This window comes from Muscardinus avellanarius, assembly GCF_963383645.1.
Source record: "Muscardinus avellanarius genome assembly, chromosome: 7".
NCBI lineage: Eukaryota > Metazoa > Chordata > Mammalia > Rodentia > Gliridae > Muscardinus > Muscardinus avellanarius.
Genome location: NC_137793.1, coordinates 83,043,565 through 83,071,389, shown reverse-complemented (window position 1 = coordinate 83,071,389; position 27,825 = coordinate 83,043,565). Strand labels below are relative to the sequence as shown.

The 27,825-nt window shown below is 38.7% G+C and overlaps 1 protein-coding gene across 1 annotated transcript in view; it reads left to right on the top strand.

Moving 5' to 3' along the window:
- Positions 1-27,825, top strand: part of LOC308265124 (zona pellucida sperm-binding protein 3 receptor-like) — a gene marked incomplete at both ends in the record, with an annotated part of 83,562 nt that overhangs the window by 29,118 nt on the left and 26,619 nt on the right. Inside the window, 4 exons of the mRNA XM_080698720.1 lie at positions 17,889-17,974; positions 18,138-18,332; positions 20,072-20,254; positions 21,832-22,029. Of these exons, the coding sequence (XP_080554846.1) occupies positions 17,889-17,974; positions 18,138-18,332; positions 20,072-20,254; positions 21,832-22,029 (662 nt within the window). The remainder of the gene's footprint in view (positions 1-17,888; positions 17,975-18,137; positions 18,333-20,071; positions 20,255-21,831; positions 22,030-27,825) is intronic.

Genomic DNA, 27,825 nt, shown 5'->3' with positions numbered 1-27,825 from the left:
TGGTGGGCCCCTATCAGCCTTCCCATTTCCTCCCTTCCCAGTTCAGAGCACTGAGATTGACACTGGTATAGTCACATATGTATACATGGTTGATGGTAGTATTTCCATTAATGAACCTCAGTTTTCCTCCTAAAATTCTTTTTTTGTTTGTTTGTTTGTTGGTGGTACTGGGGTTCCTAAAAGCCTTCTACCTCCAGGCTACACTCCCAGACCTATTTTTATATTTTTGAAACAGGGTCTCTTAAGCCATCGCAGCTGGCTTCGAACCTGCGCGATCCTCCTGTCTCCGCCTCCCAAGCGCAGGGATTACAAGCGTGCGCCACCACGCCCGGCTCTTCCTCCTAAAATTCTAATTTTAATTTTATACTATAATAACGTTGAATACTACACGCAACCAAATTTTCTAATGAGTTTAGTAGATTGTAGGAAATTATATGGTTTGTGTAATAATTATACTATGTACATAAAAATCCTTGGTGGATATTATAGCTATGGTTACAATATTATGAAATTGGTTTGGATACTGGGTGAATGTGAGAATTTATTTTTTCCACTTCCAAAACTAATTTCATAAATAAATTTATTTTATGGTTTCATAATATTAAATTGCTGCTATTCAAAAAGTCACCTTCTATGACAGCTTTTTATTTTCATTATTTTATTTTTAAAGTAAATAATTTATTCATGCAATTTCAAAAATGAGCAAGATTTCAAGAAAGAGAAACATCTCAGAAAGAGTTTTATGAACCTTTTTTCTCAATCATTGCTTTGATCACACTAGTTTTCTTTAATCTTGGATAGCATAAACATGTCTTAAACTCCAGCTTAAGTCTAAAAATAATTGTGAGAAATGAGTTGTAGGCCTTTGGGAAGATCTCTAGTCTTCCAGAAAGCTTTTTTGTAAAATTTTAATTTTAAATATTTTAGCTGGGCATGATGGTATACACCTGTAATCCCAGTACTTGGGAGGCTAAGACACAAGGATCACAGGTTCAAGGTCAGCCTCAGCAACTTAGTGAGGCCCTCTAGACTTTAGTGAGACTGTTTCCAAATAAAATAATGAAATAAGGTTGGGTGTAGCTCAGAGGTAGGATGCCCCTGGGTTTCATCCCCAGCACCCACCCCCCCCAATAAAAGTTCTTTTGACGCCGGGCGTGGTGGCGCATGCTTGTAATTCCCCCGCTTGGGAGGCAGAGACAGGAGGATTGCGCAGGTTCGAAGCCAGCTGCATGCGCTGGCTTAAGAGACCCTGTTTCCAAATAAAAAAAGTGTAGCCCGGAGGTAGAAGGGCTTCCAGGAACCCCAGTACCACCAAAAAAAAAAAAGTTCTTTTGTTGGTATATTATTATTATATATGATAGTAGGATTTTTATTATGTATTTATTATGTATTTGTACAGGTACATAGATAATTTGGCCAATTTTATTCCCCAGTACCTCACCATTGCCCCTCTTCTCCCTCCTCCTAGACCCTTTTTTCTTTTTTCCTCTTCTATATTTTAATGAGATTAATTCTCATTCTTTCTCTCTCTCTCTCAGTACTGGGGACTGCACCTAGGGGTGTTCTACCTTTGGGCTAGACCCCCCCCCCGAACTTTTTGTTTTTGTGTTGAAGCAGGGTTTCACTTGGTTGCTCAGAGTCTTGCTAAATTGTTGGGGCTGGTTTTGAAACTGCTATCCTCCTGTCTCAGCCTCCCACATAGTGGGATTACAGGTGTGTGCCACCATGACCCGCTCCTTTCTTTTCTTTTTGATCTCTAGTATCCATATGTAAGAGAAAACATATTGATATCAAATTTTCCCACCAATGTTGCTTTTAAAAAAAGGCTGTCTTTTAAGCCATATGTGGTGGCTCATGCCTGTAATCCCAGTACTTGGGAAGCAGAGACAGGAGGATCCCATGTTTAAGGACAGCCTCAGCAATACAGCAAGACTCTCAGTAACCTATCAAGACCCCATGAACTCATAGGGTCACACTACATTCTTGGTACCTCACAGATAAAGGGCAAAAACAATAGCAGAACAGAGCATACGGGATTAAAATAAATGCCAGGTACCTACTATGACATCTACACAAATAACTCCAAGACCAGTAATGGTTGGGTCAGAAATGAACAGTAGCAACAATACCAAACAACCATGATCTAGATATAGCATTAAGGTAAACATCAGAAGTCAACTAGTACACCCACAGTGTTAATAATCACAATGACATGAATGGTGGTGGCAAATGCTATATGAACTAAATTGTTATAAATGATAGTAAAAATGCAATCTGTTAAGGGGGAAAATGGGGTGGGAAGGCAAAAGAAAATTTAAAATATTCAAAAGGTGAAAAGAGAGAAAGAAAAAGAGAGGTAGCAAGTGGAGGCCATAAAGGAGGGAAACAAGCCTGTGGCTGCTTTTGCCTGCAAACAGCCCTTTCTAGATGAAGTGTTCTGAGATATCAGTTTGTCATGAGTTGTTGAATATATTTCCAATATGGTTTTGTAATATAGTTTTCCTGTTAGTTCTTTGGTAATGATTAGTTGAGCAAGTGTCTTAGTCAGCATCCTCCTTGCTATAATCCAAAGAACTGACATACAACTTAGAGGAAGATTTATTTGCTCACAGGGTTTTTTTTTTTTTTTTGAGATTTTAGGTTCAGTTCATGTGAGGCTGGGGACTGGGATCTCAGGACATGGCGGCAGGCAGGAAGCAGAGAGAGGGAGAGTGCAAGGCTTTGCTCTCACATCATGGAGGCCAGACACCAGAGAGAGCAAGCAAACAAGGTGATTCCAAGACACAAGCACAATCCCTGAGGCCACACCTTTAGGTATCCACCTTCTCCAGCCACTCCCCACTGGCCCAGGTCACCACTTAGATAAATCCATCACAACAGATGTATCCACTGGTAAGATTACAGCCCTCATGACTGAGCCCTATCAACCCTAAACATGAATACATGACTTCTGCAGGGATACTCTATCTGACCATAATAGCAAGGTGTAGATTAGCAACAGAAAAAGTCTTTCCATGTTCAGTATAGACATAATCATAGGCCTATACTGTATCTACACAGATGACAGTTGGTTGAATCCACAAATGTGGAAGATTTCAGTGTGTTCTCTTTTGATTGGTCAATAGAAATGCCTCCTTCCAAATGTCCCTCATACATGGAGACAGAGGAGAAAACACACGCTATGACATCTCATCAAACTTGAAGATTCACTAAGGAGAAGGGGATGACTACCTATAACTGAAGTATTTTCTGCACTTGGTCACTTGCAGAGACAATAGGTTCTTGTCAACTTCTACTCATCCTACCTGACCAGCCAACCAGAGCCACGTTGCTTGAAATATTTAGCCTGAAGAAAAGAGAATGTTATGGTAAATTCCATTCTAGGGAGGGGCTAGGAATGTCATAGATCAAAGGCACTTCATTCTGAGAGAAGCAACCCAAGGCCACTCTACAGAGTCTTCTACTTCTTGCTTAGATACCTGCTGGTCAGTTTTTTACTAAACACTCAGACTACCTGGGGGAGGATAGTGTTTTGTTTCCTTTGAGGAGGGAAGAATTCAAAGGATAAGGCAGAGAGAGAGAGAGATACTCAAGTGTCTGTTCAACAAAAATCCTTTTAGGATTTTGTAGTAGAAAAAGAATGAGTTGTGTGACATGGAAAGTACGTATCACTTTTTGAGAATGTAGTTGTGTGCTTATGAGTGGAAAATAATGTCTATCAGTGAAATAAGTTGTAACGTAGACTAGAAATTTAAGCTTTAATGTCTACTGATTCTGACATACAGGTGTATTGTTTGGTTTTTCTGTCCACTTATTCTATCTGGGGGTAGAAGCTGGAAGTAAACCAGTTTTCCTGTGGGGTAGGGGGGCATGGGACACAGGTGACCTGGTTTTTAAAATCTATGTTCAGCAAAATTGTGAAGTTTCTCTTTAGAGACTCCAATCCCTAATTGGCTTTTGAGAGCAAATATCTATACATCTTATGAGGATACCTATCACCCTCTACCCACTCTCTTAAATGAGCAAATGATTTGAATAGACCTTTCTCCAAAGGATACATACACATGGCTATTAAGCTCATGAAAAGATGCTCAATATCACTTCTCATTAAAGAAATATAAATCAAGCACACAGTGAGTACCACTTCATACAAAGGAGATGAATAAATTTTAAAAGTTAATTGCCCTGCATGGTAGTGCACTCCTGTAATCCCAGCCACTCAGGAGGCAGAGGCAGGAGAGTCTCAAGTTTGAGGCTAGGCTAGGCTATGTAATGAGACCCTGTCTCAAAATAAAAAATGGAAAGTGCAAGGCATGTAGCTCAGTGTTCAATCCCAAGTACCTTAAAAAAAAAGAGAGAGACAGTTAATTACAAGTGTTGAGGGAAAATGTAGAAAAACTGAAATCCTCATCTATTATTGATGAGAAAGTTGATGGTCACTTCAAAAAACAGTTTGATAGTTCCTGAAAGTGTTAGGCACAGTCACCATGTGATACAGCAATTCTACCTCTAGGTATATAGCTAAGAAATATTAAAACATAGACTTACATAAAAATGCACACAAATGTTCAAAGCAGCATTATTTATAATAGAGATAGTCCCCAACTTAGAACCTTTGGCTTAGTGATTTTTCAGCTTCATGAGGTGAGGAAGCATCACACATTCCATAGAAATCATACCTTGAACTTTGGCATTTTCCTGAACTAGCAATACATGACACAATATACTCTCATGACACTGAGCAGTGCTAAGAAGCTACATCATGACTGATGCTTTGAAGTGCACTGCTTTGCCCTGTTTTTTGGATGTTGTGTTTTGTGTTTTTGCATCCCTTCATGTCTACAAAATACCCTTCTCTGTGTGCACTTGAGATATTCAGCACTTTAGTATAACAGGTTTTATGTTAGATAATTGTGCCTGCCTGTGGGCTAATTCAGTGTTCAGAGCATACTTAATGGAGAATAGGCTAGGCTGTGGGCTGTGGTGTTTGGTAGATTAGATATGCATTAAATGTGTTTTCTACTTACAATAATATTCAACTAACTGTGCCTGATTGAAACCTCAACTTCTGATGCGGTTCTAGGACATTAACAAGCATCTATAGTTTAAATCTGCAAACAACCCAAATGCCCATCAGTTAAAGATGGATGAACAAGCTATGAAATATTGATATAATAGAATACTGTTCAGTACTGAAAAGAAATGAAGTACTGATATGTGGAGATTCCTCTCTGGGACTTGGGAGGGAGAAACCTGAATTAATGACACACGGACAATTGCCTCTCGTGCAACTGACAAAATTTATTCTCTAAAACTAAGTTCTTATATCCTTCTCCAGTTAGGTTAATTATCAAATCCTCATGGGAAAGAGTAAATACCAAAATACAATGGGGGGTAAATTGCTAAGATACAATCATAAACAAGACAAAAAGACCTGGTGAGACATTAAAGGTCTTGTGATTAAGATCAGCCCCCTGCTCTCACTGGTGGGCCTTAGAGGGCAAATTCTGGAGAGGACAGAAGTCACACCCAGAATTTTTGGAGGATTCAACCTTTTGTAGAATCTCCTTTAATTCTTTCAGAACCTTTCGTTCCTCAGGCTTCATCCATGTCCTCCGTCACTGATACATGCTTTGATGAATCCACTTAGTAAATATTATGCTACGGGAAAGAAGCCGCCCACAATTCCAATTCTGTTATGTTCTTCCTAGGGTCAACAGTTGATATCACATATATAATGTTCTTGAGCATGGTGGCACATGCCTATAATACTAGAATTTGCAAGAGGATCATAGCATAGGTTTGAGGTCAGCCTTAACAACTCAGTGAGGCCCTCGGCAACTTAGTGAGACCCTGTTTCAAAATTAAAAAATAAAATAAGGCTGGGGATATGTCTTGGAAATAGGATGTATATAGGATCAACCTTCAGTACTATATATATATATATATATATATATATATATATATATAGTGTATATATATACATATAGTGTATATATATATTTATATATATATATCCATGTTCTACACATCATGCCAAGTCCTTTACAGAGAATATTCATACTGAATTCTCTCAGAAATTCTAGAATATATATACAATTACCATCTTATTTCATAAAGGAGGAAATGAAGGCTTAGAGGAGCCTAAGTATCTTACCCAGGGAATCATCAGTTCTCACTTGGTGAAACCAGGGTTCAAACCCACATGGTCTAAGTCTGAGTTCAAAGCTCAGGCCAACAGTCCTTGGCACGTGGCCATCTATGTCCCCAGCACCATGGATGTGGCCTCAGAGTGAGCCTGAGGAAAAGGGGGTGAAATACATCCTTCATCTCTGAGCAGGTGTGGCTGGCTTTCATCTACTGCCAGTACCTAAGGTAGCTGCTGCCCACAATGGGGAAGAGAACTATTTCACACCCCTCTCCCACCCCACTGTTAACTGCCTCATGCTCCTGCTCTCCACTGACTGGTTGATAGTTGTAGAAAAGAGAATGTTGCAGCATGAAGTAAAATCGCAGGTGTTAGTTTCCTACAGATGTGCCTATCTTTAAGACAGCCCAAACCAGGTGTGGTGGTGGTGCACACCTGTAGTCCTAGTACTCGGAAGGCTGAGACAGGAGGATCACAGGTTTGAGGCCGGCCTCAGAAATTTAATGAGACTTTGTTTCAAAATATAAATAAATAAAAGTAAAAAGGGGTGGAGGTGTAGCTTGGAGGTAGAATGCCCCTGGGTGTTTAGTATCAAAAACAAAACACAGGAAAAAATTGACATTTCAGTAAAAGGATAAGGATGCATATAAAGCATTTTTTAAGGAACATATTTTATCACTAGGCACTTTTGGGTTTAAATTCAACAACTTTTTTTTTGGTACTGGAACTGAACCCAGGGGCATTCTACCTCTGAACTACACCTCCAACCCTTTTTATTTTTATTTTGGAACAGGGTCTTGCTAGGCTGATGAGAGTCTCACTACTTGGTACCACAAACGTGTACCACCACGCCAGGCTCAACAACCATGTTTTGAGCACATCTGTATACAGCATAATGTCGGGTATGTGCAACACAGAGAGAATAAAATTCCACCCTCTGACTTAAAGGAATTATGGTCCAGTGGGAAAGACAGACTTTAGACTTCAGCCATAATCCAAATCAGAACAAGAACAGAGTTAGAAACACAAATCTGGAATTGTAATATGGAGGTTGGAATGGAGATTGGGAGAAGCATTAGAAAAGTATCTGGGAAAAAAAATGAGTAGGACTGGATGAAGGAAGGGACAGCAGGGCAGATGCTGGGAGCAGGGGTGAGGAGAGAGTTTGAAACTGTCAGTAACTGGAGACTGTCTGGGGCAGCCAGGGCACAGGGATGGCTGAAAAAATACAGAACACAGATTTGCCCCCAAAGCAATCACTCTCCTATACGGATGTTAAATCCCCAAGGATCAGATTTCTAAAGTAAATTTGCTGAATTTATCAAACTATCAATTTACTTACTTTATACCATTTTCGGAAATGTTCTTTTAAAGCATATTCAAGATATAAATGGGTTTGCCTTGGAGGGAGTTATGAATCTGTACTTTGTAGCAACATTTCCAAGGGGCATTCTACCGCAGTCCGATTTTTTATTCTTTTATTTTTGAAACAGGGTCTCACTAAGTAGCTGAGGCTGGCTGTGAACTCAGATTTTCCTGTCTGAGCCTCCTAAATACTGGGATTACAAGTGTGCGTCACCACACCCAGCTTCATGATTATATTTTATGGCCCTTTATGATGATCTTCTTCCTCAGATTTTTAATGGATGCATTTTCAGTATAAATTTGAGTACAAGTATGGAGATCCACAAAGGAACTTTTCACTTTAAAATGGTATATTAATTTTTAAGCCATTTTCAGCTGGGCGTGGTGGCATACACCTGTGATCCCAGTAGTTAGGAGGCTGAGATAGAAGGATCGCAGGTTCAAAGACAGCCTCAGCAAGCAATGAGACGCTCATCAACCTTGCAAGATCCTATTTCAAAATAATAATAATAAAAAAGGGCTGGGTGTGGTGACGCACGCCTGTAATCCCAGCATTTGGGAGGCTGAGACAGGAGGATCACGGTTCGAAGACAGCCTCAGCTCCTACTTTGTGAGGGCCTTTGCAACACAGTGAGACCGTTTCAAAATAAAGAGTAAAATATAGGGCTGGAGGGATAGCTTGGAGGTAGAATGTTCCTGGGTCCCATCCCAGTATCGCAAAAAAAAGGGGGGCTAGGAGTGTAGCTCAGAGGTAGAATGCCCCTGAGTTTAATCCCCAGTCCCACTCACACACACAAAAGCCATTTGTTATTTTGCCAACTTCTTAGCATTTTTTTAAAGCTTCTTGCCAATTTCACTTGAGTGACCACATTCACTAGTTACCAAATTGCAGATTTCCAACAACCTAAAATTATTTTCTTAGAGTTCACCAACTTTTATTAGTGGGAAGATTTTCATACTTTTAAGTTTCTGGGAGCTTTGAGATACCTTGTTTACATCAGTGAAAATGGTCTTGCCTACAGCGTCCTCCAGCTGCAGTGGTAAAGGGTTGAGAGGGAGCAAAGACCGGTGGTGGGGAGAGCGGGGCCTAGAGCATAAGTCAAGAGGACCTGGAAGCAGGGTTTCCAGTCACCTCACTTTATCTGGGGCTGTTCTGGGTTTAGTACTGTAAGTCCCACATCTGAGAACAAGGTCACTTCTGAGCAAATAGATACCATTGGTCACCTTGTGATGGAGATGAGAATTTGAATCTTCACTTTCTGTTTGTTTGTTTGTTTGTTTGTTTCCACGACACTTTTGGACCAGGCTGACCTACTCAAATGTGAATTATTATAAACAAAATCAATTGATTTAGGCAGAGTTGTCCTTGGAGACACAAGTAGAGCCTGTGGGATGGGAGGCATGTGTGCACCGGTGGCAGAGTGGTGGTGCTGCAACCAGGATTTGTAGAAAGTAAGGAATCTGGCATGAATTTTTGCTCAACAAGTGAGTTAAGCTTCTGCATGTAGTGTGGGGGTACCAGAAGCTCCGTTCCCCACACCCCACACAAATTGAGCAGGAAGTTTGGTGAAGAACAGTGAGAACACTGTGTGGTCCTAAGCAGACGTGTGGAATGTAGACATGTAGCATAAATAGGAGCGCATAGCTAAAACAAGCTCAGTTTCCTTGAGGTTTTCAGTTAACAGTGAAATCTTGTATTTAATTGGAAATTATTCTCATCTATCACTCTGGGCATAAAGAATATCTGTGTGTGTGTGTGTGTGTGTGTGTGTGTGTGTGTGTGTGTGTGTGTGTACTGGAAATTGAATCTGAGGTATTCTACCTCCCAACTACAACACTAATCCTATTTTATTTTAATTAATTAGAATTTTGAAACAGGGTCTCGCTAAGTTGCAGAGGAGCCTTGCTAAGTTCCTGAGGCTGACTGAAAACCTACAATCCTCCTTTCTCAGCCTCCCAAGTACAGGGATTACAGATATGTGCCACCACGCCTGGCTAAGACTATTCTTAACTAAAGTTAGAATATGTGGGTTTTTTTTTTTGTCATATAGGGAGTAAAAATGACTTTACATAAACCTTGCTTTGATGAAACCTCTAATTAACAAATGACCAGAACATTGCCGGGCGTGGTGGCGCACGCTTGTAATCCCCGCGCTTGGGAGGCAGAGACAGGAGAATCACGCAGGTTCGAAGCCAGCCGCGCTGGCGTAAGAGACCCTGTTTCAAAAATATAAAATAGGTCTGGGAGTGTAGCCCGGATGTAGAAGGGCTTCCAGGAACCCCAGTACCACCAAAAAAAAAAAAAAAGACCAGAACAAAAAGATAACAGTAATAGAAATGTTTCCTCGCAGGTGTGTGTGCGCGCGCGTGTGTGTATGTGTGTACGTGTGCATATAGTGTTTGTGGCCCAACTATTTCTTGAAAATTCTGAATTGATATATATGCTGTATCACTTTGAATCTCATTGATGTAGAATTACATTGAACCAATAAAAGTATAAAAAAGTTCTGGGTGTGGTGGTACATGTAATCCCAGTGCTTGGGAGGCTAAGAGGATTGCAATTCATGGCCAGCCTCAGCAATTTAGTGAGGTCCCCTGCAACTGAGACCCTGTTTCAAAATAAGAAAAATAAAATTGGGCTGGAGATGTAGCTCAAAAGGTAGAATGTTCCTGGGTTTAAAAAAAAAAAAAACATAAAAAAAGCTAAAAAAAAAAAAAGAAGGAAATTCTGAATTGGCCCAATGTGATGCTGCCTTTGTTGACACTTGCTTTAGAACGTTCACATAGATAATACTATAAATAGATGACACTAGAGATCTCCACCTCCATTCCTCAGTCTCATCATTTTATTATTTTTCTTAGCTTTGCTCTTTTTTGCCTAACTTTCCTGCCGTTACCTTCTTCCGACATCTCAGAGTCTACCTGGCCCATCACAACAGTCTTTAATCAACTTCCTTGTCTCTTCTGTCTCCTTCAACCACATGGTGCATACATTCACTACAGCTACCTTCTAAATTCACAGGAAATATTAAAAAAACAAATAAAAGTGGATCTCCATTTCATTAAGTTCTAATCTTGGCTTTTTTAAAGCAAATAAATTCCAGTTCTAATCCATCCCTTTGTATCTTTAACTGTTTCTTCCCTACCAATATTTGTGTGTGTGTGTGTGTGTGTGTGTGTGTGTGTGTGTGTATGTGTGTGTGTTACTGGGGATAGAACCCAGGGGCCTTCTACCTCTGGGCCACACCCCCGACCTACTTTATATTTTATTTGGAAACAGGGTCTCACTAAGTTGCTGAGAGCCTCACTAAGTAGCTGAGGCTGGCTTCGAACCTGCGTAATCCTCCTGTCTCAGCCTTCCAAGTACTGGGATTACAAGCGTGCGCCACCATGCCGGGCTTCCCTACCAATATTTCTTAACTTCTAGGGAATCTACATGACTCTCTCCCAGAAATAGCCTTCACCTTCTCACTGTTGTATCTTTACTTGATTTTTATTTTTGGCATAAAAGTCTTCTGATCCACATATCTACGGCTGATGAAACTACCTCTGGAAAGCCATGTCCATCTGGAATTAACTAGTCCCCTGAATATGTTTCTGAAGCAGGGAATAATAGAAGCTGCTGTAAATATTTGCACTTACTGTTTTTGAAGATTGTTCCCAGGTGATGTTTCCTTGTACTTTGTGACAAGTGGGAGTTCTATGACTGTTTATTAGAGTTCTTTCTGCAGAGAAATATTGAAGAGGCATCAGCTCATGTGCTTCTTAGGAGCTCCTCATGCACCCCGCAAGAGCCCCGCCTTCCATAGCACAGGGACAATGGCAGCCTGGCCCTTCGCTGGGCTGTGGAAACTCTCTGACTCAGCTCCATTCCGATTGACCTTGGTTGCTATTCTTGTGGCTCCTGTTCTTGGTGAGTAATGGGGATACAGGCCAGATTGTCACCATACAACGGGTTTATCACACACTTTACTTTCAGAAATGTCTAACCAACATCCATCTTTCATATTGTGGGGCATCTTTGACAAGCTGGAGTTTAGGAAAATTTGATATAATCCCATGAAAAGACTGTTTAATTGATGTTTTTGATACTCCCTTTTAGAATGTCCTCCTCAGAGCTGGGTGTGGTGGCTCATGCCTGTAATCCTAGTACTTGGGAGTCTGAGGCAGGAAGATCACCTCAACAAACAGAATATTTTATTGTTTCAGAATAAAATATAAAACGAAGCTAGGGTGTAGCTCAGAAGTACAACACCCCTGAAGCCAATCCCCAGTAACCACACACACACACACACACACACACACACACACCCCTTCTCCAGGAATTTACAATCTTAAAGTAATCATGACCTAGAATAAACATATATTATTTTCCAGCCTAGCCTCAAAGAACTCTGTTTATGTTGTTATTTAGAATGGAGACTGCATGGAGACCATTCTTCTGTGGCCTCAGGAAGGGTTTTAGTGCATTTTAAAATTCTTGCCAGGGAAGTAGAATTAAGATCTTATTTTCCATGAGTTTAATGCATTCTCCACATTGTGATGCTTTTTTGAAAACCACTTGCATTTTTTAGTTAGACTATATATATTCAAAATCCCAAAAGTCCAAAATAACACAAATGAAGTAACTTCTCATCCTGGACTCCTGAGGCAACTAGTTTTAAAGAATAATATTAATAATAAAACATGTGTTTTTACTAAGGCAAGCGTAGTCATGGGATGGCATAAATGCCTGGATTCTGCATAGGCAGATGTGGGCAATCTGAGAGAAATAAAACTAAGTTGTGTTCACCTATTTTGACAAATTATGAAGAGAAGGATGAATAAAATTTCCTTGGCCTTTTTATTACTGTTGATATTATTGATATTGATATTTATTACTTATTACGACATATCATTTTATTGTATTTTATTATGGTATAATTTATTATGTCTTTTTATGATTATTTATATTGATATTATTGTCAATATCAACATGCATTAATGATAATTCACTTTGCTCATTAAACTTTGGGACAAATGAGTCATAATGAAAGAGAAAAGCATGGTTCCTACTCTGAAAATTAAGCTTTGAAATGCTGTGTCCCAAGATGTAACTTTTGATGCTTCTTGTCATTTTGAGTCCAGGAGATTGTGGTCCTCCACCTGAGTTATTATTTGCTTCTCCAATCAACCAGTTGTATGAGACAAACTTCAAAACTGGAACTACTCTGAAATACAGCTGCCACCGTGGCTACAGGAGAATCAATTCAAATAATCTGACTTGTGATGTAAATGGTGTATGGATCTACAGTGTCTTTTGTACCAGTAAATATCAAGATTTATTGTTCTCATTTGTATTTCTTTTTTTTTTTAACCAGAAAGTGCTCCTAAGATCTTAAAAAGTCCTTAATTCATATGAAAATCTTTAAGTAAAGTATCTTGAGGAATTAACATCTAAACTACTGGGAAGAAATCCGTTGGGAATACACCACAGATATTATTTTTTTCTTTCTCTCTCTCTTTTTTTTTTTTTTTGGTACTGAGGATGGAACCCAGGGGCATTCTACCTCCGAGCTATACCCACAGCCCTATTTTTTATTCTTTATTTGGAAACAGGTACTCACTGAGTTGCAAAGGGCCTCACTAAGTAGCTGAGGCTCCCCAAAAACCCTGATCCTCCTCTCAGCCCCCCGAATGCTAGAATTACAAGTGTGCACCACCACACCTGGCTTTTTTTTTCTTTAAAAATAATTTATTTAGCCGGGCGTGGTGGCGCACGCTTGTAATCCCGGTGCTTGGGAGGCATAAACAGAAGGTTCGAAGCCAGCCGTGCTGGCTTAGGAGACCCTGTTTCCAAATAAAAAAGAATTAAAAAAAAAATAGGTCTGGGAGTGTAACCCGGAGGTAGAAGGGTTTCCAGGAACTCCAGTACCACCAAAAATAAATAAATAAATAAATAAATAAATAAATAAATAAAATAATTTATTTATGAGATATCTTCCTAAAACTAAGGGTATTGAACTATTCTCATTTCTGTCTTCTATTTCCCTGGGGCTAAGGGCGTATCTTTTTTGAGAGAACACTATTATGTGTACAACTGGTTAATATATCACATCTTATATATTTACAGTGGCTTAATTAACAAATGAAGGGTTTTTTCCCTTAAAATCTGTCAGAGCTGGGTGTGGTGGCACAAGCTTATAATCTCAGTATTTGGGAGATTGAGACAGGAGGATCCGGGTTTGTGGCTAACCTCAGCTACTTAGTGAGGCCCTTTGCAACTCAATGAGACCCTGTTTCAAAATAAAGAATAAAAAATAGGGCTAGGGGGTGAAGCTCAGAGGTAGAATGTCCCTGAGTTAATCCCCAGCAGCACACACACACACACACACACACACACACACACACACACGTCAGAATCTATTTACTTTTATTTTATTAAAATTAAAAATTTTTTAATTATTAAAAATTCAATGAGTCAGCATGAGAAATAATTATTGAAACATATCCGTGAATCTATCTGGAAGCAGGAGTTAAAGTTAATTAACCAGGCTCCCCCCCCCCAAGTTATGTCTTGTGAATATTTACACTCATCATCAGTGTTTGATTTTTCTTCTAGAGAAGCGATGCAGAAGCCCGGGAGAATTGGCCAATGGGAAAGTGGAAATTACAGACAATCTTCTCCTTGGTTCAACAGTACAATTCAGCTGCGCAGAGGGGTGAGTATAAGGCAAACTAAAAGCAATGCCTTTTTTAAAACTTAATTTTTTTTGTGGCACTAGGGTGAAACCCAAGGGGTTTCTACCTCTGGGCTATATTCCCAGACCTCCTTTTATATTTTATTTAGAAACAGGGTCTCACTGAATTGCTGAGAGCCTCACTAAGTAGCTGAGGCTGACTTTGAACCTGTGCCGATCCTCCTGTCTCAGCCTCCCAGGCACTGGGATTATAAACATGCGCCACCACGCCCAGCTTAAACTTAATTTTGGAAGGAGGTAATTCCTGTTTCAAGAATAAAAAATGTATACTAATGTAGCCATCAATAATTCTTGTTTCTAAGATGTGGGGGAAAGAAACACTTATATATTGTTGGCGGGATTGGAAATCAATACAGCACTATGGAAATCAGTATGGAGGTCCCTCAAAGACTAGAAATGAAACCCACCATATTACCTAGCTAAACCACTCCTAAGTATTTATTGAAAATAATTAAAGTCAGCAATACATAGTGATGACATGCACACGCATGATTATAGCAGTGCAATTCACATGAGTCAAATTATTAAGCCAGTTTAGGTGCTTGTCAGCAGATGAAAGGATAAAGAAAATATGACACACACACACACACACACACACACACACACACACACAGAATGGAGTTTTATTCAGCCATAAAGAAGAAAAAACAAAATTGTATTATGTGTAGGTAAATGGATGGAACTGGAGAGCATTATGTTAAGTGAAATAGGTCAGACTCAAAAAGTCAAGGGTTTTATTATGTTTTACTTTATATATGAAAACTAGAGAAAAAAGGAAGAAATAAAAAAGGGAGATCTCATAAAAATAGAAGGGAAACCAGTAAAACAGAAGAAGGGGACTGGGTGAGGGAGGTTAGAGGTCCTGAGGAGTGAGACTGACCAAGTTATGTATGTACATGTCAAAGTCAGCAGCAACAAGTCCTAATATTATGCATAGCCATAACACACCAATTAATAAAAGTGAAAAAAATTCTCTTGTCTACCCAGTCTCTCTCATCTCAATCCTGTCTAGATTCTGACAGGAAGTGACTTTCTGATTTACCTTCTTAGTGTTGATTTATGTGCATACGATCAAATACAAACATTTTTATCAGCATTTTACCTTCTTTTATGCAAAAGATATCTGACTGCATGCTCTATTTTGAGTTTTGCTTTTACTTTTTCTGTTAACATTGTTACTATGAAATGAATGCTGTTTGTATTTCCCCAAATTCACATCTTAATTTCCATTGTGATGGTTTTGAGTGATGTGGACTTCAGGAGGTAAGTAGATGTGTTTTCTGCCCTTAAAAGAAGGTATATGTGAGAGCTTTCTTTCTTTCTCTGTCAGTATGAGATGACAGCAAGAAGATAGCTATTTGCAAACCAGAAAAGAGGTGTCTCACCCAACCCAGCACCCAAATCTCAAACTTTTTAACCTCCAGAACTATGAGAATAAAATTTCTGTTGTTTAAGCCATGGAGTCCTTCACATTCTATTGCAGTAGCCCAAACTTAAGACAAATATGGACTAGTGATATTTCATCTTCACTACCAAATGTTTTTTTTTCTCTCTCTCTCTTTCTCTCTCTCTGTTTCAAGATGGTTTTAAAGATTTTCTGACTTACATTTTTCAATTTTTATGTATCGTTTTAGGTTATCTCATATTATCTTTACCATATTTTTGATATTGCAAATGGTATCTTTTCTTCTAGTAAATCTCCTAACAAATTTTGTCTGTATATACAGAAACTGTTAATTTCTGTATGTTAATCTCATATTTGAGATAATTCCCTGCATTATTATTTATGTTATCCTTTCAGTTGGATTCTCTTGGAATTTCTAGGTATATAATTATATAATATGAAAATAGTGATTGTTACTTTCTCTTTTCCTACTGTTGTATTTTTAATTATTTTTCTTATCTCATTATGCTAGCAATGATCCCACATAATATAATGATACTAGTCATTGCTTTCTTATTCTTGATTTTAACAGACATGATTCTAAAAACTTCCACTTAATTTTGGTAGTCCTGTATCTCTGCCTAGTCCTATTATATTGAACAACTTTTCCCCAAGAATAATTGTTGATTGATTTTAGTGTCTATTGAGAGAATGACATATTTCTTGTGTTAGATTTAACAATATCAGGTCATCTCAGACTGTCGTAACAAAATGCCATAGGTTGGGTGGCTTAAATGATAGAGGTTTGTTTCTTACAGTTCTGTAGTCTGAAGTCCCAGGTCAAGGTCTGGCAAAGTTCAGTTTCAAGGAGGGCTTTCTTCCTTCCCTGTAGATGGCAGCCTTCTCACTGTGTTGTCATCATATGGTGTTTCTTTTGTGCAAGCACAAGGATGAAGGTAGAGAAGAACACAAGCAAGAGAACCTAGCAGCCCCCCTCTCTCCCTCCCTCCCTCCCCCCACTCTCTGTCCTCAATACTAGGGATGGAACCCAGGGAGATTAAACTTCTGAGCTACATCCCCAGCCCTATTTGTTATTGTTTTTGAAACAGGGTCTCACTGAGTTGCATAGGGCCTCACTAAGTAGCTGAGGCTATCTGCGAACCACAATCCTTCTGTCTCAGCCTCCTAAATGCTGGGATTATAACGGTGTCTCTTTTTAAAAGGATTCGAATCCATTTGGATCAGGGGCCCATACTCATGAACCTTCATTACTTTCTTACACAAATACATTCACAATAAGGCTTCAACATGTGAACTTTAGTAGCAGACATGTGTATTCAGTTTATAATAATATATTGTATAAAACTATCTTGCTTTGAAGCTTCTTTTTATTATCAGAATAAATGCATTTTGTCATGGTATATTGTTATTTTTAAGTTTTTCTGAATAACACATTATTTGTGAAATTTTCATTGATAGTTAGGTAAATTGATTTTTTATTTTAATGCAAACTGTTCTGGAAGAGAGATTGGGACTTGTCAAGAGCCAGAATGGCAATCAAGAAGTTAATGTTAAATTATAAAGATAAAACAAGCTCCAGAAGCTAAAGAGAAAATCCAAATTAGATGTCAAAGTAATTTAAATTAGTAATGTGTTTAAATCATTTATCCCAAGGAAACTACATAAGAAGTTCAAGTGAACAATTTACCTGTTGTGCACTGTTTGATTCATAGCTTGGGAGAAAACAAGTATAAGATTTGAGTTGAATTTTAAGATTTAGGATACAAACTTGTGATTTTTTTTGGTGGTACTGGGGTTCCTGGAAGCCCTTCTACCTCTGGGCTACACTCCCAGACCTATTTTATATTTTTATTTGGAAACAGGGTCTCTTAAGCCAGTGTGGTTGGCTTCGAACCTGCGTGATCCTCTGGTCTCCGCCTCCCAAGTGCAGGGATTACAAGCGTGCGCCACCATGCCTGGCCCAAACTTGTGATTTTTCTATTGCTTATAGATGAGTACCATCTGATACTTAGAAAAAGCTTAATAATGTGGTTAAAATGAAAGGAGCTTTAAAAAGTAGCAAATGTGCTCTGATTGATATGATGGACTTGAACCAAAAGTTGGTCCAAATAGAAAATTGTAATCAAGACAGCATTATGGTTTTCCATTTTAAAATTTTACTTGTCCAAAACCTATTGGGAATTGTTTACAGCAAGAAATTTTTACTGAAATCTCTGATCTTTCCTTTCAGATATATCCTAATTGGCTCGACCACTAGTCAGTGTGAAATCCAAGGTAAAGGCGTTGACTGGAGTGATCCTCTCCCAGAATGTGTAAGTAAGTAAAAATTTCTTCCTGGCATGATTACACACCTTAGCCAGATGAGGTGTCTCTTTCCTGAACACCTCCACTGTCTCCTGGAGCCTCCTTTGAATCTGCAGGAATTTTAGATTCATAATGATGCTTCCCCTAATTCTTTCTTTTTACTCTTGCTTCTCAGTTGTCAAGTGTGAGTCCCCTCCAGACATCCCTAATGGGAAGCACAGCGGTGGAGATGAAGACCTCTACACATATGGCTCCTCAGTCACCTACAGCTGTGACCACCACTTCTCACTGGTAGGCAATGTCTCCATTTCCTGCATGGTGGTGAATAAGACAGTAGGTGTCTGGAGTCCAAGCCCTCCTACATGTAAAAGTAAGTTACAAAGAGGAATTTGAATTATTTGTTCTCTTTTGTTTAAAAGAAAAAGGAAGATATAATTACCAGGGGGAGTGGAATGACTTCAGGACAGAGTAAACACTGTAGTTATGAAGTAATTCATTTGTTCAACTAGTCTTATAACATGCTGTCTTAATCAGGGTGGCAAGGGCTCTCCTGCAATAATACTCCCTAACAGTATCTCCTGTGATCTTTATAGGCACCACTGGCTTGGGAAACTGCCTTGGGCAGCTCTTATTTCTATGTAATCAGGACTGTTTAAATCTCCTGACACCAGCCGGGCGTGGTAGCACATGCTTGTGATCCCAGCATTCATTCGGGAGGCTGAGACCAGAGGATCATGGTTCATGGACAGTCTCAGCTACTTAGTGAGGCCCTCCGCAACTTAGTGAGACCCTGTTTCAAAATAGAGAATAAAAAAAACAGTAGGGCAGGGGGTGTAGTTCAGAGTTTGAGTGCCCCTGGGTTCCACACCCAGACCCACAATAAATAAATTAATTAATTAATTAATTAATTAAATAAACAAATAAATAATAAATCTTCTGACATCTTCGGGTCAACACTTCCTCAATCAGTGCAGCTGGGGAAGAGAGAAAGGAGGGTCATCCCTGGCTCTTAAATTTGGAGGCATAATTGACACACATAATTGTCATTACAACCTTTTGGCAAGAACAAGTCTCTCATTTATGCCTAGGGCCAAGGACTTTTGTTTACCCTAGAAGAACTAGAGATAACTGCGTTATTAATAATGTCAACCACAAATGCCTATGAAGCAGAACTATACCAACTTTGGCAGGTTGATAGTAAGGAACAACGAAAGAGTACCTTACCCAGACTTCCCTAGGAAAGCCAAAAGAGATATGTCAATACTAACAGTGACTCTGCTTGCTGGTCTATAGCCTTTTTTTATCCTACAATTAAAGTGCTTTAAAAACAAACGCTCATTTATTGTTTTGATTCAGTACCCAGGATTCAACCAGTACTGGGACGAGAAGGCCAGTAATAAAGAGCTAAGTGCCCGGAGCTAGGTGGGAAGGTGGGAGTGGAGGCTAGAAAGTTTGGCAGGTGCGTTGTAATGAAGGGCCTTGTGTGGCGGTCTCAGGAGTTCAGAATGAAGGTGAAGGGGACTGCTGAGAAGACAATTTGAAGTGGCACACACCACTGGCGGGCTCTTAGACTATTGCAACACTCTTACAATACTGTCGCCACCATCCAGCCAAGAAGTAAGGGGGGCTTCACTATAAGCGTGGTAGTAAGTCTGAAATAGCGACAGCGATTCAGGTGGCAGATTGACTGGGCTTGGTAACTGGTTGGATGGAGACCGGGATGTGGGTGAAATTTGCTCTCTTTTTGGGAGGTGGGCAGGTCCCAGATGCCTGGGCTGCCTCTCCATGACCACTGTGTCATTACCATGAACCACTGACCCACAACCCAAATCATCTTGGAAATTAGCCCACAGCAGTGGACTTGGGGACTTGGAGCTTCAGGGTTCGAGAGGTTTATATATTACTAGTTTTAATCGAGGAGGAAGTTATCTACAGTGATTGATTACTTGAGGTTCCTAGGAATGAAAAGGACATATGAAGCTTTAAAATGTTTGTTTCTGTGTGTAACTTGTCCTAGCCCTTCTTTGGCATCATACCAACATTTGCCGTCACATCTTTATTGCCACTTCTCTTCTTTGAACTCAGAGGTCCTTTCCTATGCTTCTTTAGAAATCGTCTGTCATCAGCCACGGATTCCAAATGGGAATTTGGTCTCCGGATTTGGACCCTTCTATAGTTACAAAGACTCCATTGTGATTAGCTGCAAGAAAGGTTACATCCTCAAAGGGAGCAGTTTAATCCACTGTGAACCTAATAATGTGTGGTATCCTTCTGTTCCCGTCTGTGCACCCGGTGAGTGTGGACTAAGAAGGAGCTGTAATATTTGTCATTAAAGCTGTGGCATCTTTGCAAGCACAAGTTCACTTCAGTTCCAAGAATCACTGACAAAAGTTAAATTTGTACTCATCCCAATTTTCTTGTTGAAGAAAGATTTTCTTTCTTGGTGAAAAAAATTTTTTTCTTTCCTCTCTTTCTTTCTTTCTTTCTTTCTTTATTTTCTTTCTTTTCTTTCTTTCTTTTGTATTGATGGTTGAACCCAGGGGCATTCTACCTCTGTGATACACCCCAACCCTATTTTACTTTATTTTATTTTTTAATTTTGAATCAGGATTTCACTAAATTGCAGAGACTAACCAGGAACTTGCAATCATCCTGCCTCAGCCTCCCTGTGCTGGGATTACAAGCATGAGCCACCATGCCTGGCTCCAGAAAGATTTTCTTGTTAGCAATCTCTTAGTGTTATTTAAAAGATTTCATATATATCACATAATTGTCACACTTGGTTGATATTGTTCATTACATATTTTCACAGAAATGTATTTATGACTTGACTGGTATTGTATATTATATTATATTATATTATATTATATTATATTATATATTTATCACAGAAAAATTTCCAATAGGTGACAGTAAAGTTCCTCAACCTAACAAAATCAACATATTTATGAGTGTTTATTGAAAGATGGAAGTAGAATTTCATTTAGACATTTACTTTTTTTCTTATTTGCAGAGATGCTTCAAATTGGGCCAATATTTGCCTTGAGATCTTGACATTGACAATATATTCAGATCATTCATAACATGAGCGACACTTACTGCTCTCTGTTCTCAGTGCTTTATGAGGACTAATTTAATATTCACACAAGTCCTAGGAGTTAACAGTAGTTTTCGTCTTATTTCAGAGGCAAGAAAGCTGAGAAACACTAAGTAACTAGCTCAAATTTACATAGTTAATCAGTGGTAGAAGCCACCACTATATCATGGTTTATTTATTCTCTTTCATTATCGCAAGAACCTAGGTGTCATTGAAAATGTATAGTGATGAAATTCAATACATATGTAACTTGACAGACAAGTCTAACCTCTCCAATCCACATTAGCACATGACTGAGTGAAAATAATACAGGGCCAAGGTCTTGTGCAGGATTCGGTTGAAGTTCCTAGTGAATGCCTCTCATTTTAATTCTCCACCAGGCAGAGACCACTGAAAGTTAATGTTAGCTCCGAGGAAATGTTTGCTGTGTAATCTCAGTGATTCTAATGCTTTTCCTGAAGATGCAGCGAAGTAAAACTAAGGCCCCATAGACTTGGACCAACACCTAAAACTCTCTGCTTCCGGCACTATCCCTGTACCATACCCAGTGGCAGCTTCTCCCGGGGTCCATCATTTAGTGCTTGATATCAGTGTATTGGGCAATGATACTGTTGAGACTTTTTCTGGTCTTCCCATTTAGTCTTAACCATCTGGTTTCTTGCTCAATGAACATAAGATATCTAATTAAAAAAAAAAAAACCAGACACAGGGGGGGTCACATGGCCAAGTTCTATAACAGTTTTTTTCACCTTCATATTCACTTCATAACTAGGTGGTTGTACAGGCTTACCAGACATTGCCTATGCTTCCTGGGATAGAAATAGCTATGTTTCAAGACATCAGGAAGTATTTGAAGTTGGGACAGAACTGAAATATCATTGCAAGCCTGGCTATTCACCAAGCCCAGATGAACCTCAGACTGCGACTTGTCAGGAAAATTTGACCTGGGTACCTTCCAAAAGGTGTGAGAGTAAGTCAGCTTGAACTCTTTTGTTTATGTGTTGGTGTCGATTTTCTTTCCTATTAAAAATGTTGAGAACAATCTTCAAAATTTCCTGGTATTTGCTTCATTGCACAACATATATTTAATTTTTGTAAATGTTCAGTGTGTATTTGAAAATATGTGTCTTTTGCAGTTGTTGGAATCAATGTTTGATGTATGGTAATAAGTTCTAATTTTTGAAGGTGAGGTTAAATTAATATACTTATTTCTGGTCTGTGTTTTATTTGTCATTGAAGAATATTTACCTAATTATGGATTTGTCATGTATTTGTTTAGTTTTTAGTGTTTTGTTTTTGTTTTTGTTTTTTTGCCTGATGATGGAACTCAGAGGCATCTGACCTCTGAGCTACATCCCCTGCCTTATTTTTTATTCTTTATTTTGAAACAGGGTTTTACCAAGTTGCGGAGGGCCTCACTAAGTAGCTGAGGCTGTCTGGGAATCATGATCCTCCAGTCTCAGCCTCCCAAATGCTGGGATTACAAGCATGCGCCACCACGCCTGGCTTTTTTAGTTTTTTAAAGCCATTTTTTTCTCTTTACATTTTGAGATGAATTAATAGATACACACATATTTAGAATGGTTTGTTCCACTGGTGAATTTAACTTTTTATTTTGAAATGACCATCTTTATTACTATAATTATTTTATCTATAAATTATACTTTTATTTTAATATACCTCTAATAGCTGCATTTCAGTTTGTGTTTGCATGATATATTTAAGTTACTCTTTTCATTTTAAGCTTCCTCCGTGCATGGTGGTGTATGCTTGTAATCCCAGTACTTGGGAGGCTGAGTCAAGAGAATTGCACAGGTTCAAAGCCAGCCTCAGCTACTTAGTGAGGCTCTCTGCAACTTAGTGAGACCCTGTTTCCAAATAAAATATAAAATAGGTCTGGGAGTGTAGCCCGAAGGTAGAAAGACTCTGGGTTCCATCTCCAGCACCACACACATAAAAATAAATAAATAATTTTAAGCTTCCTATAATTTTATATTTTATGTTTTAGTGCATCTTAGAAGCAGCATATGGTTGGATATTTTAATATTATTTGACAATTTTTATAATTTCACAGAGCACTTAGTTTATGTGCAGTATATAATTTTTATTTCTATATAATTTAATACTAGTGTCATATTACTATTTATTATATTTTCCACCTTTCGAAATTCATTTCTCTTGACTTCTTTTGAATTTTTTTCATTTATAACCTGGCATTTATTATGCGTTTTTACTCTAGTGTATCTTACTACCCCTGTCTCTTCCCAGACAATGCAAAGCCCTAGAACCTTTAACCTGATTTATTCCCGAGTGGGTTGTATCGTGTGTGTGTGTGTGTGTGTGTGTGTGTGTGTGTGTTTCAATTCTACTTAAGTCTCAATTTCCATATTACTCTTACCATTGTTACCACTATTGTTATTATTATCTTAAAAAAGTGAATGTATCTATATAATTACTATTCTTATTGCTTTTGGTTCTCTCTTGGTTCTTCTGCCTTATATCTGCTGCCATTTTCCTTTGCCTGATGAATGCTCTAGTTTCCTTTCGTGGGGGCGGGGGTCTGCTGCTGCTGAAAGCTTGCTCTGTCTTATCAAAAATGTCTTTATTTCACTTGAACATTTGAATACAAGTCTAGATTGGCAATATTTTTTTGGGGGGGGAGCCACATGAAAGATTTCATCCTCTCATGTTCTGCCTTCTGTTGTTTTTGCAAGGATTTTGTTCACACAAGAATTTTGTTCACAATGACGAGCATCTGAGGGTTGGACGTTTTTCTGATTGCTTTTAAGATGCTCGCCTTGTCTTTATTTTTCAGCAGTGTTCTCAGATATGTGCATGCTGATTTCTTCATGTTTATTCTCCCTGAGATTCAGAATTCTCCCAGAATTTGAGGTTTGATGTTTTTCATTGATTTAGGAAAAATGTTAATGTCAGCATTTCAAATTAATCCTCTTTAGATACTAATTTTTCTCACTTGCATCATTATGTTACACTTTTATACTGAGACCTCTGTGTTTCCTATGTTCTTATCTATGTCTTTGAACTTTCTGTTTTCCAGAGCATTACTATGAACACAGATAATGTGCAGTAATTATTCATTTATCTGATATAATGTTCATATAAATACAAATAATGTTTAGTAATATTTCTTCATAATTATTCATTGAATTTTTAACTTCAGTTATCTTTTCATTTTCAAAATTCCTACTTGCATTGAATTTTTTTTATTGGTGCACTCACTGTATTCATACATCATAGTGGGATACAAACTTTTGTAGACATACATGCACACATCACCCAATCAGCCCCCACCCGATCCCCACCCCATTCTCTCCCCATTCCTCCTTCCCATGCTCGGCTTAGCGATTAACATCTAGTATTAGAGCAATTTATCCAAAATTGAAAATGATAATCTCACAGAACAGTTTCATTTGTCTGATACCAAGCTTTTGATGACTTAAAGATAACATTTCAATATTTCTTTTTGCTTTCTTTCTTACCAGAGAATATTTTTTTCTATTTTTTAGGTGAAACTATCATATATTTATATATTTATTTTTCAGAAAAAAAATCTATCCTAATATGGAATATGGATTCTAGATACCCAAAACGATCTTGAAAAAGAACAAAGCTAGAAGATATATATTTTCTGATTTCAAACCATATAAAGCTAATTGAAACAGTATTGTACTGTTTTAAAGGCAGATATATAAACCATTGGAGTTAAATACAAGCCTAGAGCTAAATTCTTCCCTATATTGTCAAGTTAGTTTTGACAAGGTTTCCACGAACATTTGGTGGTGGAAATAATAATCTTTTAACTAAATATTGTTGAAAAATAATACTTACATGGAAAAGAATAAAATTGGACCCTTACCTAATCCCATATACAAATATTAACTCAAAATAGATAAAAGACCTAAATATAAATCTTAAGACTATAAACTTTTAGAAGAAAATCTGGGTCATAAAACCTCACAACATTGAAATTGGCAGTGATTTCTTGATATGATTTCAATGGCACAGGCAACAGAAGAGTATACAAACTCCCTAAAAAATAAAAAAATAATGTATATCCAAAGACAATGTAAACAGAGTTAACAGTTACTATTAGAATGGGATAAAATATTTCCAAATGCTATATCTGAAGGTATATTAATATTCCAACTAGAAATCCTAAAAATTAACAACAATAAAGGCAAACAATACAATTTAGAGATAGGTAAAAGACTAACATAAATAATGAATCTCCACAGATAACCAATCTTAGTTGTCTGTTGGATGGAGAATCTTGTTTCTCTGGTTCTGGTGTGTGTTACCTATTTCTTCTTTGTAGTTAATCTCTTTGAGTATTTTCTCTAGCGCTGGTTTTGAAGACATAAATTCCTTCAGTTTCTGTTTGTCGTGGAAGCTTCTTATTTCTCCATCTAATTTGATAGAAAGTTTTGCTGGGTAGGACATTTTTGGCTGGAAGTTGTTTTCTTTCAGAGTTTGGAATATGTTACTCCAAGCCCTTCTGGCTCTCATGACTTGGTTTGGGAAGTCTGGAGTGATTCTAATTGGTTTGCCTCTGAATGTCAGTTGGCCCTTTGTTTTTGTTGCCTTTAAGATTCTCTTCTTGGCTTCCACATTGGTCATTTTGACAATTATGTGGCGTGGGGTTCCTCTTTTCCGATCCTGTCTAAAAGGAGTTCTATAAGTTTCCTGGATCTGTGTATCAACCTCTTGCTCTATGTTTGGAAAATTTTCTGCTATTACTTCCTTGAAGAGATTGTTGATCCCTTTGGTTTCACTTTCTTTTCCCTCCTCTATTCCAATTATTCTTAGGTTAGCTCTCTTAAAATGGGCCCATATTTCTTCAATGTCAGATTCCTGCTGTTGGATATTTTTTTTTAGATTAGAAACTATGCGTTCATTTTTGGAATGATCATCTTCTAAGAGCGAGATTCTTTTCTCCATGTGGTCTAATCGGTTGTTTGTGCTTTGAATTGAGGCCTTTACTTCATTAATTGCATCCTTTATCTCTTTTTGGCTCTCTCTGAGTTCTTTTCGAAGCACCTCTATTATTTCTACAGTTATTTTCCTGATTTGCTCTTCTAGAAATCTCTGATTTTCTGTTTTATCGGGTTCTGATGTTGTGGGGTTGTGGGCATTCATTGTTCCAGTGTTATTCCTCTTTCCCATGATTTCGGAAGTTTGTGCTTTCTCTGGGTTCTTCCCTTGGGTCACTATGACTTCGCTTAAGGTGCTCTGGATCTTGAGTCTGTAGTATCTCTGACCCCACTACTCCTTTACTGGGTTGTATCACAGAGTCTCAGACCCAGGGAGTCGATAGAGGCTGCTTTAGACCATGGGGAGTGCCAGGTTGCATGTTCTCCTATGGTGTGATATCTCTGCCACCACCACTCCCCAACTGGGTCAAGTCCCAGGGAGTACGGTACTGGGATTTCTCCTCTGTGGCCTGCAATTTGACTCACTGTTCTTGAGTACGCAGATGTAGCTGTACTGGACTCGGTGAATTCGCTGCTGCTGCTGCTGCTGCTGCTGCTGCTGCTGCTGCTGCTGCCGGTGGCAATATGGAGCCGCTGCTACGTCCTCGGCCATGAGGCTGGCTTATTTCTTCTTGGTTTTGCGTTCCACTCTGAGTCCCTGCGTGTGTGCTGAGCTCAGCCACTGGGAGCTTTAGATGCTCCCTGCGCTGAAAAATCCCGCCTGGCTGTTCCTCAGCGGCTCACCTCGGCTTGCTGTAGCCATCTGGTGAACTCACCGCTGCCGCCGGCAGTATGGCGCTGCTGCCACGTCCTCGGGCGTGAGGCCGGTGTATCTCCTCTGTGGCTCTGAGCTCTGTTCTCAGTCCACTTTCTCTCTGGAGCCTGGTGGTTTTTTTGTTTCTCTGGTGATGGTGTTTTCTGGCTATGAAAGGTGCTGATTTTGTGGTAATGGAGATTGGTTGTTAGCGGGGCTCTTAAGCCCCGCTTTTCTCAGTTGCCATCTTCCCAGAAGTCTCTCTGAATTTATCATATTGATTTTTCTACCCAAAATTTTTATGTTGTCTTTTATTTTCTTATCATCATAAGGCAATTCTGTTTAAATCAGTTTAAATTAGGTCTGTTCTTATTGTCTCTTGCTTTTCTGGCTTTTAAAAATTTTGTTTTTTCTCTTGTTGATGGTTTCCTTGTTGCATGTGGTCAGGCATCAGAATGATACAAAACTGGGCTTCGGTGCTTAGATAGTTGGTCTGGTTTGGGTTTTGTTTACTTCAGAGTAGAGCTCTGAAATTTTCCAAGAGCTGAGGTTTACCAGTAATCCACTGGCCACCACCACCACCACATACTTTGGTTTGTGATCAACTTTTTAGGCATTCAACTGTTCTTTATGGAAAGAAATGTAGCCTTCTTATAGAAAGGAGCTCTATCCTCCAGGCTCATCTCTATGGATTTCATTCTTTCTCGTTAAAATAAGGATACATAAGACAATTGAGGAGTTTTCCCCTGAATTTTTCATGGACTACCACCACCCCTTTGTTTATCTACTGGCTAAAGGGAAGGGGAGTGTGAACTGCATAGCCCAGCCCAGCAAAATCAATTTCTTTTCTTAAGGACTTCTAAGAAAACCAGTCAAAGAGGCAAATTAAGTGATAGAAATTCAACCAGTGGCAGAATTTGGAGAAGATACCTGGCAAAACTCATTCCTTAATTTCTTTCATCTTTTTTCAAGTTGTTACATAAAAATTATACATATTTGTGGTGTACCAGGTGATGTTTCA